General features: G+C 43.7%; 1 protein-coding gene across 1 annotated transcript in view; it reads right to left on the reverse strand.

Annotated features, from left to right (window-relative positions):
- Window positions 1–16634, reverse strand: part of COL7A1 (collagen type VII alpha 1 chain) — a 156115-nt gene that overhangs the window by 91914 nt on the left and 47567 nt on the right. Inside the window, exons 10-14 of the mRNA XM_069736324.1 lie at window positions 13144–13293; window positions 11224–11343; window positions 6043–6189; window positions 4443–4559; window positions 4210–4362 (exon numbers count right to left, since the gene is read on the reverse strand). Coding sequence (XP_069592425.1) covers window positions 4210–4362; window positions 4443–4559; window positions 6043–6189; window positions 11224–11343; window positions 13144–13293 — 687 coding nt within the window. The remainder of the gene's footprint in view (window positions 1–4209; window positions 4363–4442; window positions 4560–6042; window positions 6190–11223; window positions 11344–13143; window positions 13294–16634) is intronic.

Below are 16634 nucleotides of genomic sequence, written 5' to 3' on the forward strand. Positions count from 1 at the left end.
TTAACAACTATTTGTCTCTTACAGGTAGCTTTAAGCCCACAGTTCAGGTAGTGGGGCATTCTTTTTGTCTACTGGGAGTACGAAAGAGCCAAACTACGGCCGGGCGGAACAACATTTGGCTTCCTGAAGCTGGACGTCAACTGTAGAGGCATATGAGGGCTCCGGTAGCGTCAGATCTTCCCGGAGAGGGTCGACATAGACATCGAGCGGTTTGTTTAGTACCGGATATGGTGGTGGTGTGGTCCGAGATAATTCCTCGAGCGGTTTCGCACGGAGCCGAGGATGTGAAAGCCATCGAAAAATCAAGAAAAAGGATTAACACAAAGATGTCGAAGATTGTGAGAGAAAATTACAGCATTGTGGTTCTCCACCAGGAGCTAGAAGGGAACAATTTAGCTTTACTAAGACCGGACGGCAGGCACTTCACGGACATCGGGCTCGACATATTCTTGACGGGTTTGCAGGATGGTGTTGAACAGGCTCTAATGATGTTGTGTGGGGGTCGGAGTCTTGTGTAGGTCATACACATGATCCTCCGTGGCGGTAGGTAGAGGGGGGCAAAGGTTCGTAACCTCTCATCGGCTTGCTGGCCCAGCGGTCGTCGGCTGGGGCCTTCAGCAATGAGTGCGTCGCGATGTGTAATTGCCCTTCTCTACTTTGCAAATAATAAAACTGTGACCGACCTGTTCAACCCATCCAGGTTTGTTGGTGTCTTTTATTACGGAATGGTGGGACGGGGGAAGGCACTGGTTACGACACACGGGTCTCCGCAGTCTGGTAGGCACGGTACTGTATAAGGAACGTGCCTCTGACTGCGGAGCCCCTAAGGGATAGCTAGAGGGGAAATCTGTGCAGTGCCCAATTCCCCCCTCCCACTACCTCCCCAGGTGAGGTCATGATTGGGATGACCAGCGGACCAACCGGGGAGAAGAGGGGAGTTAGGCCACACCCTCAGGGGTTAAATGCTAGCGACGGGACCAGGTTCTCCCTCTTTCTCCCCGGTTGACCCTTGGAAGCTGTTGTCCCACCCTCCCTCCCTTATAAACTGGTAAATGTACTGCGCTATTATTGTTAAAATGTTTTGAATTTTAGATTTAAAAAAAATAATAATAATAATAATAAAAAAAAAAAAAAAAAAAAAAAAATGTTCTTTTATATACGTCACAGCGGTAGGTAGAGGGGGGCAAAGGTTCGTAACCTCTCATCGGCTTGCTGGCCCAGCGGTCGTCGGCTGGGGCCTTCAGCAATGAGTGCGTCGCGATGTGTAATTGCCCTTCTCTACTTTGCAAATAATAAAACTGTGACCGACCTGTTCAACCCATCCAGGTTTGTTGGTGTCTTTTATTACGGAATGGTGGGACGGGGGAAGGCACTGGTTACGACACACGGGTCTCCGCAGTCAGAGAGAGCGAGGGAAGGACAGAGAGAGGGAGGGACAGACGGAGAGACAGAGGAAAGGATGGACAGAGAGTGGGAGGGACAGACAGAGAAAGCGAGGGATGGACAGAGAGAGGAAGGGACAGACGGAGAGACAGAGGAAAGGATGGACAGAGAGAGGGAGGGACAGACGGAGAGACAGAGGAAAGGATGGACAGAGAGCGGGAGGGACAGACAGAGCGAGGGACAGACGGAGAAACAGAGGAAGGACCGGACAGAGGGCGAGGGATGGACAGAGAGAGGGAGGGACAGACGGAGAGACAGAGGAAAGGATGAACAGAGAGCGGGAGGGACAGACAGAGAGAGCGAGGGAAGGACAGAGAGAGGGAGGGACAGACGGAGAGACAGAGGAAAGGATGGACAGAGAGAGGGAGGGACAGACGGAGAGACAGAGGAAAGGATGGACAGAGAGCGGGAGGGACAGACAGAGCGAGGGACAGACGGAGAAACAGAGGAAGGACCGGACAGAGGGCGAGGGATGGACAGAGAGAGGGAGGGACAGACGGAGAGACAGAGGAAAGGATGAACAGAGAGCGGGAGGGACAGACAGAGAGAGCGAGGGAAGGACAGAGAGAGGGAGGGACAGACGGAGAGACAGAGGAAAGGATGGACAGAGAGTGGGAGGGACAGAGAGAGAGCGAGGGACGGACAGAGAGAGGAAGGGACAGACGGAGAGACAAAGGAAAGGATGGACAGAGAGTGGGAGGGACAGACAGAGAGAGCGAGGGACGGACAGAGAGAGGAAGGGACAGACGGAGAGACAAAGGAAAGGATGGACAGAGAGTAGGAGGGACAGACAGAGAGAGCGAGGGACATATGGAGAAACAGAGGAAGGACCGGACAGAGGGCGAGGGATGGACAGAGAGAGGGAGGGACAGAAAGAAAAACAGAGGAAAGGATGGACAGAGAGAGCGAGGGACGGACAGAGAGAGAGGGACGGACGGAGGGAGGGATGGACAGAGAGAGGGAAGGACGGACTGAGAGACAGAGAGAGGGACAGACTGAGACACAGAGGAAGGAATGGACAGAGAAAGCGAGGGACGGACAGAAAGTGGGAGGGACAGACAGAGAGACTGAGGAAAGGATGAACAGAGAGCGGGAGGGACAGACAGAGAGAGTGAGGGACAGATGGAGAAACAGAGGAAGGACAGACAGAGACCGAGGGATGGACAGAGAGAGGGAGGGACAGACGGAGAGACAGAGGAAAGGATGGACAGAGAGAGCGAGGGACGGATGGAGAGACAGAGGAAGGGACAGACGGAGAGACAAAGGAAAGGATGGACAGAGAGTGGGAGGGACAGACAGAGAGAGTGAGGCACAGACAGAGCAAGGGACAGATGGAGAAACAGAGGAAGGACCGGACAGAGAGCGAGGGATGGACAGAGAGAGGGAGGAACGGACAGAGGAAGGGAGAGACAGAGGAAAGGATGGACAGAGAGTGGGAGGGACAGACAGAAAAAGCGAGGGACGGACAGAAAGTGGGAGGGACAGACGGAGAGACAGAGGAAAGGATGGACAGAGAGCGGGAGGGACGGACAGAGAGAGGAAGGGACAGACTGAGAGACAAAGGAAAGGATGGACAGAGAGAGGGAGGGACAGACGGAGAGACAGAGGAAAGGATGGACAGAGAGTAGGAGGGACATATGAAGAAACAGAGGAAGGACCGGACAGAGGGCGAGGGATGGACAGAGAGAGGGAGGGACAGAAAGAAAAACAGAGGAAAGGATGGACAGAGAGAGCGAGGGACGGACAGAGAGAGGGAGGGACGGACTGAGAGACAGAGAGAGGGACAGACTGAGACACAGAGGAAGTAATGGACAGAGACAGCGAGGGACGGAAAGAGAGAGAGGGATGGACGAAGGGAGGGATGGACAGAGAGCGAGGGATGGAGAGAGGGAGGGACGGAAGGAGAGACAGAGTGAGGGATGGGCAGAGAGAGTGAGGGATGGACAAAGAGAGGGAGGGACGGACAGAGAGACAGGAAGGGACAGACAGAGAGAGGGAGGGACGGATGGAGAGACAGAGGAAGGGACAGACAGAGAGCATGGGACAGACATAGGGAGTGAGAGACAGAGGGAGGGATGGACAGAGAGAGGGAGGGACAGTCGGAAAGACTAAGGAAGGGATGGACAGAGAAAGCAAGGGGCAGACAGAGAGCAGGAGGGATGGATAGAGACACAGAGGGAGGGATGGACAGAGAGCATGATTGACGGACAGAGAGAGGGAGGGACAGACAGAGAGAGGGAGGGGCGGACGGAGAGACAGAGGGAGGGATGGACAAAGAGAGGGAGGGAGGGATGGACTGAGAGTATGATGGACTGAGAGTATGATGGACTGAGAGTTGGACGGACAGAGACTGAGAGAGGGAGGGACGGACAGAGAGGCAGATGGACAGAGTGAGTGAGTGATGGACAGAGAGAGGGAGGGACGGATGGAGAGACGGAGGGATGGACAGAGACAGCGAGGGACGAACAGAGTGAGGGAGAGATGGACAGAGACAGAGGGAGGGATGGACAGAGAGAGGGAAGGAGGAATGGACTGAGAGACAGACAGACAGAGAGACAGAGAGGGAGGGACAGACAGAGAGACAGGGAGGGTCGACAGAGTAATGGAGGAACAGAGAGAGGGAGTGATGGTTGGAAAAAGGGAGGGAAGGATGGACGGAGAGAGGGAGGGACGGACGGAGAGATGGAGAGAGGGAGGGATGAATGGAGGGATAGATAGATAGATAGATAGATAGATAGATAGATAGATTACCATGGCGCCTCTTACCTGTCTCAGAAGTGGTTGCAGGCGTTGCGATTTCCTTGCCATCGTACAGAGTGAATAAGGTGATGCGATATTCTGTTCCCGGCCTTAGACCGGTGATGTCATACTTGTTGACAGTCGTTGGTAGGTTCACAATCTGCGGACTCTTTGTGCCCCCTATAATATATCCATAGTTGGAGTGAATCTCCTGTTTCGTTTTTTAGGCTTTCCTTCTGACCCCATACTTATGTACTGACCTCTCGCTCGTCTCCATTCCAGCCGGTAGCCTGTAGCTTCAGGGATGAGATTCCACGTTACCTGGATGGAGGTCGGACTGTCGGCAAATGTTCTCAGCACCTGAACAATCCCGGAATCTGTAAGAGAAGGATGGTACGGCAATTCTGTGTGCAAGTGGAGAAGACTTTACTGCCGCAGTCTGTTAGCTTAACCATATATTGTATCAAAAGCACAATTGTTCGCAGTGTCACTAGCCCAGAACGAACAGCTCGGAGCTCTGTACAAGAGATAACTGTTGCGTTTCGAGGTCATTAACCCCTTCATGACCGGGGGATTTTTCGTTTTTCCGTGTTCGTTTTTCGCTCCCCTCCTTCCCAGAGCCATAACTTTTTTATTTTTCTGTCAATTTGGCCATGTGAGGGCTTATTTTTTGCGGGACGAGTTGTACTTTTGAACGACATCATTGGTTTTAGCATGTCGTGTACTAGAAAACGGGAAAAAAATTCCAAGTGCGGTGAAATTGCAAAAAAAGTGCAATCCCACATTGGTTTTTTGTTTGGCTTTTTTGCTAGGTTCACTAAATGCTAAAACTGACCTGCCATTATGATTCTCCAGGTCAGTACGAGTTCGTAGACACCTAACATGACTAGGTTATTTTTTATCTAAGTGGTGAAAAAAAATTCCAAACTTTGCGAAAAAAAAATAAAAAAAATTGCGCCATTTTCCGATACTCGTAGCGTCTCCATTTTTCATCATCGGGGGTCGGTTGAGGGCTTATTTTTTGCGTGCCAAGATGACGTTTTTAATGATAGCATTTCGGTGCAGATACGTTCTTTTGATCGCCCGTTATTGCATTTTAATGCAATGTCGCGGCAACCAAAAAAACGTAATTCTGGCGTTTCGAATTTTTTTCCCGCTACGCTGTTTAGCGATCAGGTTAATACTTTTTTTTAATTGATAGATCGGGCGATTCTGAGCGCGGCGATACCAAATATGCGTAGATTTGATATTTTTTTTATTGATTTATTTTGATTGGGGGTGATTTAAACTTTTATGTTTTTTTTATTTTTTTCACATTTTTTTAAACTTTTTTTTTTAACTTTTGCCATGCTTCAATAGCCTCCATGAGAGGCTAGAAGCAGGCATAGCACGATCGGCCCTGCTACATAGCAGCGATCTGCTGATCGCTGCTATGTAGCAGAAATGCACGTGTGCTGTGAGCGCCGACCACAGTTTGGCGCTCACAGCGACGGGCAATCAGTAACCATAGAGGTCTCAAGGACCTCTATGGTTACCATTCACAAGCATCGCCGACCCCCAATCATGTGACGGGGGTCGGCGATGACGTCATTTCCGGCCGCCCGGCCGGAAGCGGTAGTTAAATGCCGCTGTCTGCGTTTGACAGCGGCATTTAACTAGTTAATAGGTGCGGGCAGATCGCGATTCTGCCCGCGCCTATTACGGGCACATGTCAGCTGTTCAAAACAGCTGACATGTCCCGGCTTTGGTGCGGGCTCACCGCGGAGCCCTGCATCAAAGCAGGGGAGCCGGCATCGGACGGTATAGTACGTCCGATGCCGGTAAGGGGTTAATGTTATATTTAGTATGAATCTTTTCTACCTGTTTTGACCCTGGTGGACACAGCTGGTCCTTCTGCGGCTCCAAAGAGTGGGCTGACGGATATGGTGTATTCAGTGCTAGGTTGGAGATTCTGGATGGCATAAGAAGTAACGGCTGGGCCCACATCAAAATCTTTGGTATCTTCTCCTGCAGAGAAAAAAAGAAATATGTAACGTCACAGAATTTTTGTCAGGTGTATGAAAATTTATGCACCCTCCTAATCCTTCTATATTATTTCAAAACACTCTTTTTCGGTGATTACTTTGTTTCTCCGTTCATACTCCACCCACACACACAGATGATACACCATTTGAAAGGTAAACTTGCCCCCTTCAGCAAGAAAATAGCCAAACAAACCTCACATCTACAATGTCATCACAAAATACACTTTAAACATAAATTTTCATAAACCTGCAGTAAGGAAAAATGACCTGCAGGTGGCACCACACTACCCCAAAGCACACTACCACAAAGCTGAAACAAATCCTAACATTTGTCTTGGAGGCTTTCCAGCTTGCCGAACTCCTTGCCCAGCCGATTTCAGGCAAGTACATATAAAATATTTGCTACACATGTGGAAGTAGAATAAAAGTAAAACTTTACCTGTTCAAGACTTCAGCTTTAAAACTGAAGATATAAATGAATGCAGCCTAAAAGGGACTGGACAGGGTTCTGAACCATCAGATTTTCCGTATTATTGGACAGTCATTGAAAGTCTATCTTCCTTCTAAGGTTGCAGCCTATTGGTGACCTGGGGTCATCTCTGGTTCCAAGAAAAAAACTACCGCGTTGACATAACTCAGACTGTACATTGTTTCCCCATGGGAGAGATTGGTGCAAACAACCTTGCAAAAATTGAAAACAAAATCCAAACGTAGGGGGAAAAAAAACGGTACAATAAGCTGCAGATATTACTTTTTTTTTTTTTTAAAGAGATATTCCCAATTATTATACAATGGTGTAAATATGCTCAGTTATGGGGTCAATTCTTCATCATTTTTACTGTCAAAGTGGCAGTGCTGTACAGGGAGCTGCTCCGTTCACATACATAGGGATGTGTTGCACTTCCCTACACTGCAGATAGATGGCAGTGCTGCCGTGGAGGGGGAAAAAATGCTGCTGCCCCTGTTCTTTTGCAAGGTCCTGACAATCAGACCTCTTCTGATCACTAAGTAAAATACCATTATGTTTAATGTTGGGGGATCTCCTATGGGTTGGAGTCGCACACAAAGTATAAAAGAATTGGTCCGTTTTACACGGACGAGAATCGCAGAAATGTTCCCTGAACAGTGATCATTTGTCATCCGTGTGCAGTGCGAGGAGGCGATTTTCTCGCATGTAAGCATCCGTGTGACATCCGTACGGCGAGATTTTCTCACCGGCTTGCAAAATGGACATATAATGGATCCATGGCCTCAAATATTCGTGAAAACATATATACAGTCTATATATATATATATATATACTGTATGTCAGTGAGACACACACCTCTCTGTGTTCATCATCTCATTAAATACATTTACTTTTGACCAGCTTCATTTTTCTGAAATTGCCTGCGCCCCCGTCAACCAATGTGCGAAAATTGCGCACGGGCCAAGTAGTACACCTTATAAATCACTTCCTTACTGTTTTCAGGATCTCATCACACACTGTTCCTGATCTAGTGCTGGTGGAACAGCCGTGATTTGACACAATGTATCTATGTAATTAATTGTTCGGAATCTTAAACAAAACAGCAGCCGAAATCTGTCATCTGTCCTGGAGCTTTTACTTTCACTGATACATTGACAAACAAGGACAAAGGTTCGTCTCTGCTTCATGACGATAGTATAGTCCATTACTAATACACATGAGGTATATATATTCTTAGACATGGTTCTATTTATATGACGATTGTTACCATGTGTTTTCTTTGTTTGAGTATTTTTGTTTTCACTGATACATTGTAGCAAATGTATGAAAAGATGAGTGACAGTAGGACAAGGCTATATGGGCTGCCTATATGGCAAACTTGGCCTAGGACAACCAACCTTACATATGCCACTAATTACATTGATTGGGTAAAGCTAATTGGTGCACGTTCATGCATTATGGTGCATCCAGTGTTTCCAGGGTCTTCTAAATAGACATTTTTTTTTTAATTTACTCTTTTATATTCTGGTAGTAAAAAAAAAATATTCTGGAGCACTGACCTCTCTATAGTTACACCACTGATAATAAACATTCATAATATTGTGGCCTCTGTATAATTCAGATAGCCCCATATAGGAGCTGAGCTGCAATACCGAACACAGCCTATGGTACAGAGCGGCGCTGTTTAGGGAAAAAAAAAGCTGATTATTTTTTTCTATTATGCCTTTTAGCTATTATAGGAAGGGATTATTTTCTAACAATGAGAACTGTAATCCATTGGATTTGGCTACTAAACTGGGGCTAGAAGACTACTGTGGCTGCAAGACAAGACGCACAACCCAATATGTCCTTATGCTGCTGCTACATTGAGGCGTAAAGCAGGTGAATGGGGTTGCATTGTATTGCAAGTTGTAAAAAATAAATGGACCCATTTGGATCTTTTGAGCTTTGCTTATTGCAGACGCAATAGCCTAAAGGGTCACAATGAAACCCCCATTCACCTGTGTACATATTGTATCAGAGGAACGTAATGGTCGATGGCCGCACAACTTACGTCTCTATTAAAGCCTAATTAATTATGTGAGACAGGCGACAGCGATTCTTAGAGAAGTCACACAAATAAAGATATTTATGCAACTTGTCAATCACAGATAACTCGCATGCAAGTCACAAACATTCAACTGGCATTAAAGCCTAGCGCCATTTTACCTTATGCATATTATGGGGTGAGAATGACTATTTATATAGTAGAGGTGCGTCACGGGGTTGTGTGAGGACGGCCAGCCCCCTGTTCTTTCATGCCGTTCTCTTATTGTTCTACTATTCTTTAAATCTACCTTTGAATGGCTTCCAATAATTCTTTCCAACTCCTCCGTGAGCCAAGCAGACAATTGCTGGCAAGAGTGCGGGCTCTGGGAGGTGCTAGCCTCTACCCCGCTCCTATCAAAGGCACCGTGCACAACATTCCTAAGGCCGGCGTCACACTAGCGAGTTTTACGGACGTATGAGAGGTGCAGAAAATACGTCCAGAAAATATGGATTGCACACGGTACAATGATTCTCTATGGCCCAGCTCCTATCTGCCGTATTTTACGGATCCGTATTATACGGTCTTGTACGGCCGTAGAAAATCGCAGCATGCTGCGTTTGTCACCGTATTGCGCAAAAAAAAGCCAATTAAAGTCTATGGGGGTGAGAGAAATACGGATTACACACGGACCAACAGTGTGACTTGCGAGAAATACGCAGCGGTGTTAGAGAGAAAAGCCGGCAATTCAGTGCGGTGTACAGTAAAATCACACTGACAGGTTAGAATAGAATAGATAGAATAAATGTGTACACATAGAATAGGTATATATATATATATATATATATATATATACATATATAATAAATAATAATAATAATCTTTATTTTTATATAGCGCTAACATATTCCGCAGCGCTTTACACATTATCTATATTATATATATATATATCAGGGAGACACCTATATATATATATTTATATTTAATACAGCGCTAGATAGCAAAAAGCCAGTAATTCATTTGCCGGCTTTTGCTGTCTCCTTCCCAAACCCCTGCGGTTTTCTATAATGGAACAGGTACAAAAACGCTGCAGATACACAAAATAGAAGTGACATGCTACTTCTTTTAAACTGCAGCGTTTCCGCAGCGGATTTTCCGCAAAGTGTGCACAGCATTTTTTTTTCTCATTGATTTACATTGTACTGTAAATCAATTGCGGATCTGCAGCGTTTCTGCACCGCAAAAAACACTGCGGATCCGCAGAGAATCCGCAACGTGTGCACATAGCTTAACAGCGTGGGACAAGACTGAACGACGGAAGGTATGGAATATTGTTGTTTGTTTGTTTTTTTACTTTGTTTCAGGTGACAAGGGTCTTCAGGTGGATTAAGAGTATAATAAACTATTAAAACAACCTGTGTCTTTATTTCATTAAAATACTTTTTAATAATGTGTGTGTTTTATTAACCATTTTGTACTATTGGATTAATAATGGATAGGTGTCATAATTGACGCCTCTCCATTATTAATTTGGCTTAATGTCACCTTACAATAGCAAGGTGACATTAACCCTTCATTACCCCATATCCCACCGCTACTCGGGAATGGGAAGAGAGTGGCCAAGTGCCAGAATAGGCGAATCTTACAGATGTGCCTTTTCTGGGGTGGCTGGGGGCAGATGTTTTTAGCCACGGGGGGGAGGGGGGGGCAATAACCCTGGTCCCTCTCCAGGCTATTAATATCTGCCCTCAGTCACTGGCTTTCCCACTCTGGCGGAGAAAATTGCGCGGGAGCCCACGCCAATTTTTTCCAGGATTTAACCCTTTAATTTAATAGCTAGAGACCCCAAATTTGACACAGAGACACTTGTTGCATTATTAAAGAGGAATATGTAATAAAAGAAGGGATATGAGATGGTTTACTGTATGTAAACCAGATCTCATATCATGTCGGGTTTGGGAAGGAGATAGCAAAAGCCGGCAATTAAATTACTGGCTTTTCTGCTATCTAGCGCTGTATAAAATATAAATATAAACATGTATGTGTCTCACTGACATATATATATATATATATAGACTGTATATATGTTTTTAATAATATTTGAGCCGATGGATCCACTCTAACACCACCCGCACTGGGCGAGGGTGGGTATGGGGTTATTGTCAGAGCTGGCAGTACACCAGAAGGGCTCAGCAGTGGCGTTCCCTCTTTTTACTGTTTGGTGTCCCGGCTCCCCCATGATCATGGGCCCTGTAACTATGTATCCACATGTCATCTAGGGCTAATATTTCCTGTCATTGGTGGATGACAGGAAATATTAGCCCTAGATGACATGTAGATACATAGTATCCAGCGGCAGGTGCACATGTACTGCTAGCAAATATGTCCAGAAAACTGTCTCAAAAATCAGCGTCCAGAATAAGTCCCCCCTAGCTTTAAAGAAGACAGACAAAGACGTAGTTCTCCAAACGTAGACAAATTTGCAATTCAGGAAATCTGGGTGACATTTCTATTTCTTATACCTGTCTGGGAGACCCATGAGATTCGGTAACCGGTCGCTCCTCTGACCGCCCTCCATGTTGCTGCCATACTTTGGGAGGTGACATCTTGGATGTTCAGGTCACTAACTGCTTCTATACGTTCTGTGGATGAGAGAAGCGTTAATGTCATCAATTTTTTAATTTCTTCTTTTTGGGTGACACAATTTATAATAAATACAGAGATCAGATCAGTAATTCCAGTAATAATACTGCTATACTGCACTACTCAATATATAAGTAATACTATACACAATAATATGGCTATAGATTTATAAATAATACTGCTATACTGCGCTACTCAGTATAGAAATACTATACAATGTACAAATAACATTTATATAGCTCTGATATACAAAGCATAAATAATACTGTTATGTAACCTATAAATGTTATAATTATACAATGTATAAATATTACTTCTATACAATGTACAAATATTTCAAACATGCACTATATAAATAACACCATTATACAAAGTGCAAATAATACCACTATATAATGTATAAATAATTTTGCTATACAGTATATAAATAATACCTCTATACAATATATAAATATTACTGTTATCTAATACATAACTAACATCAAAATACAATGTGTAAATAATACCACTATAGAATTTAAAAATAATACTGCTACACAATGTATACATATTTCTATACAGTGTATAAATAATATTGCTATACAGTGACTAGATAATAAGAAAATACAATTATTAATATTGCTGTACAATGTATGCATACTACCACTATACAGTGTATAAATATTACTGCTATACAGTGAATAGATAAGACTATACATTGAATAAATAATACCGCTGTACAATGTATGAATACTACTGCTATACAATGTATAAATAATACTTCTATGCAGTGTATATATAATATAATATGACTATACAATGAGTAAATAATACCGCTGTACAATGTATGAATACTACCGCTGTACAACATAAGAATACTACCGCTATACAATGTAGAAATAATACTTCTATACAGTGTGTAGATAATATGACTATACAATGAGTAAATAATACTGCTGTACAATGTATGAATACTACCGCTATACAATGTATAAATAATACTTCTATACGGTGTATATATAATATAATATGACTATATAGTGAGTAAATAATACCGCTGCACAATGTATGAATACTACCACTATACAATGTATGAATACTACCGCTATACAATGTAGAAATAATACTTCTATACAGTGTATAGATAATATGACTATACAATGAGTAAATAATACTGCTGTACAACGTATGAATACTACCGCTACACAATGTATGAATACTACCGCTGTACAATGTAAGAATACTACCGCTATACAATGTATGAATACTACCGCTATACAATGTAGAAATAATACTTCTATACAGTGTGTAGATAATATGACTATACAGTGAGTAAATAATACTGTTGTACAATGTATGAATACTACCGCTGTACAACTTATGAATACTACCGCTATACAATGTATGAATACTACCGCTGTACAATGTAAGAATACTACCGCTATACAATGTATGAATACTACCGCTATACAAAGTAGAAATAATACTTCTATACAGTGTGTAGATAATATGACTATACAATGAGTAAATAATACTGTTGTACAATGTATGAATACCACCACTGTACAATGTATGAATACTACCGCTGTACAATGTATGAATACTACCGCTGCACAACGTATGAATACTACCGCTGTACAACGTATGAATACTACCGATGTACAATGTATGAATACTACCACTATACAGTGTTATAAATATTACCGCCATACAATTAGCATTAAGTAAGGTAGCGGTTGAGGGCCTTGGGTACTAGGCTGTCAGTAGTACTGTCTTGAACGGTGAGAGCTGATGTGTCCTAAGCATTATCTTGTACTTACGCGTTCGGCCAGTAATGGTGACCGGTGCACCAGTCTGCCGCTGGTACTGTGGGTAGAGCACGAGAATATACTCAGTATCTGGCCGCAGCTCGCCGAGGGTGTCGGACAATGCGCTTCCACTCAGGGTCTTTTCTCCAGTCCTTGCATCTCCTGTAAATAAATATGGCCTGATGAGAGTGATATTCCTCCAGACTTGTCGTCAGAATCTCATACTCCATCATCTCCCGTGAGTCATGAGACTGTGCATGTATCATCCCCAGGGCAGAGAGTGCACTAATTGCTGGAGATACTCGACAGGGCGTGGAGCAGAGGCGACCCGAGACTGCAAGCGTCAGAAGCAGACATGTACAGGTATGTCCGCGGATGAGGCTGGAGCACATCCAGCTGCACTGGGAGCTCCGAACAACAAACTTCAAAAATCACAAAAATTCCTTAATGAGCCCAAACAAAGACGTAAATGTCAAAACCTCGCACGGAAAATTACAAACGTCTGGGGAAATCTGTTTGGAAACAACAAGTCAAAGCCGCCATAAAGGATTTGGCATCAGCATAGATGCGGTGAGGATGTTATGTAGCGTGTATGTGACACATCACTATATCACCCAGTGTGAACTGGAAGCCACGCTCCGGTGCTGATGGTCAGGGGTAACGGGACCCTTAAGGTCTGGGCAATTCTTCATTTTTGCACTTCCATTTTTTTCCTCTAATTCTTCCAAGAGTCATAACTTTTTTATTTTTCAGTCCACATAGGAATATAAGGGGCCATTTTTTTTTGGACATTTGAATTACACCATTCATTCTACCATATAATAGACTAAAAAAAATCAAATGTGGCAAAATGATGAAAATTGCGCAATTCCACCATTGTTTTTTTTAGGGCGATTTTACTACAACATTTATTGTGCAGTGAACTGAGCGGTTTTTTTTTATATTTTAGTGCCATAACTTTTTTTTTCCATCAATGGACCTGCGTGAGGGCTCAATTTTTCGCACATACATGGAGCTGATGTTTGTATTGATGCCAGATTGTTTACATAGAACATTTTTATTGTATTTTGGGGAAATTGCGGAGACTAAAAAATCACTAATTATGCCATTTCATTTTTTTTTCAGTGTTCAATGAATTCATATTTTATTAATTCAGGTGTTTACACACTCAGAAATGCCAAATATGTTATTTTATATTTTTTTACACTTTGAAATTTTTACTTTGGAAAACGGTGAGGACACTTAAATAATAATATATATATATATATATATATATATATATACATACACACACACACACACACACACACACACACACACACACACACACACACACACACACACACAGTGGGGAAAATAAGCCGTTTTTGCAAGTTTTTCCACCTACAAAGAATAAAAGTCTGTAATTTTTATTTATTAGACAGAATTTAAAAACAAAATCCAGAAGATCACATTGTAGGATTTTTACATAATTTGCATTTTATGACATGAAATAAGTATTTGATACAATAGGAAAATGGAACTGAATATTTGGTGCAGAAACCTTTGTTTGCAATTATTGAGGTCAGACATTTCCTGTAGTTCTTGGCCAGGTTCGCACACACTGCAGCAGGGATTTTGGCCCCCTCCTCCATACAGATCTTCTCCAGATCTTTCAGGTTTCGGGGCTGTTGCTGGGCAAGATTCAGTTTCAGCTCCTCCAGAGATTTTCTATTAGGTTCAGGTCTGGAGACTGACTAGGCCACTCCAGGATCTTGATATGCTTCTTACGGAGCCGCTCCTTAGTTGCCCTGGCTTTGTGTTTCAGATCATTATTTTGTTGGAAGACCCAGCCATGACCCATCTTCAATGCTCTTCCTGAGAGAAGGAGGTTGTTGGCCAAAATCTCACGATACATGACCCCATCTATCCTCCCTTCAATATGGTGCAGTCATCGTGTCCCCCAAAGTATGAAGTTTGCCCCACCATGTTTCACGGGTGGGATGGTGTTCTTGGGAATGAACTCATCCTTCTTCATCCTCCAAACATGGCAAGTGGAGTTGATACCAAAAAGTTCTATTTTGGCCTCATCTGACCACCTGACCTTCTCCCATGCCTCCTCTGGATCATCCAGATGGCTATTGGCGAACTTCAAACGACCTGGACATGTGCTGGGTGATCGGGGGGACCTTGTGTGCCTTGCAGGATTGTAATCCATGACGGCGTAGTGGGCTACTAACGGTAATGTTTGAGACTGTGGTCCCAGCTCTCCTCAGGTCATTGACCAGCTCCTCCCATATAGTTCTGGGCTGATTCCTGATGTTTCTCAGAATCATCCTTACCCTACGAGACAAGATCTCGCATGGAGCTCCAGACCCAAGAAGATTGACAGTCATCTTTTGTTTCTTCCATTTTCTAATAAATTGTGCCAACAGTTGTTGCCTTCTAATGATGCTGCTTGTCTATTGTCCTGTAGCCCATCCCAGCCTTGTGAAGGTCTACAATTTTGCCCCTGATGTCCTTAGACAGCTCTTTGGTCTTGACCATGGTGGAGAGGTTGGAGTGTGATTGAGAGTGTGGACAGGTGTCTTTCATACAGGTAACGAGATCAAACAGGTGCAATTAATACAGGTAATGAGTGCAGAGTAGGAGGCTTCTTACAGAAAAACTAACAGGTCTGTGAGAGCAGAATTCTTGCTGGTTGGTCGGTGATCAAATACTTAATTCATGCAATAAAATGCAAATTAATTATGTAAAAATCCTACAATGTGATTTTCTGGATTTTATTTTTAGTTTCTGTCTCTCACAGGTGAAGTGTATCTATGATAAAAATTACAGACCTCTCCATTCTTTGTAGGTGGGAAAACTTGCCAAATCGGCAGAATATCAAATCCTTATGTTCCCCACTGTATATACAGTACAGACAAAAGGTTTGGACACACCTTCTCATTTAAAGATTTTTCTGTATTTTCATGACTATGAAAATTGTAAATTCACACTGAAGGCATCAAAACTATGAATTAACATGTGGAATTATATACTTAACAAAAAAGTGTGAAACAACTGAAATTATGTCTTATATTCTAGGTTCTTCAAAGTAGCCACCTTTTGCTTTGATCACTGCTTTGCACACTCTTGGCATTCTCTTGATGAGCTTCAAGAGGTAGTCAACAATCTTGAAGGAGTTCCCAGAGATGCTGAGCACTTGTTGGCCCTTTTGCCTTCACTCTGCGGTCCAGCTCACCCCAAACCATCTCGATTGGGTTCAGGTCTGGTGACTGTGGAGGCCAGGTCATCTGGCGCAGCACCCCATCACTCTCCTTCTTGGTCAAATAGCCCTGACACAGCCTGGAGGTGTGTTTGGGGTCATTGTCCTGTTGAAAAATAAATGATGGTCCAACTAAACGCAAACCGGATGGAATAGCATGCCGCTGCAAGATGCTGTGGTAGCCATGCTGGTTCAGTATGCCTTCAATTTTGAATAAATCCCCAACAGTGTCACCAGCAAAGCACCCGCACACCAT

Source organism: Ranitomeya imitator, chromosome 8, assembly GCF_032444005.1.
Source record: "Ranitomeya imitator isolate aRanImi1 chromosome 8, aRanImi1.pri, whole genome shotgun sequence".
Classification (NCBI taxonomy): domain Eukaryota; kingdom Metazoa; phylum Chordata; class Amphibia; order Anura; family Dendrobatidae; genus Ranitomeya; species Ranitomeya imitator.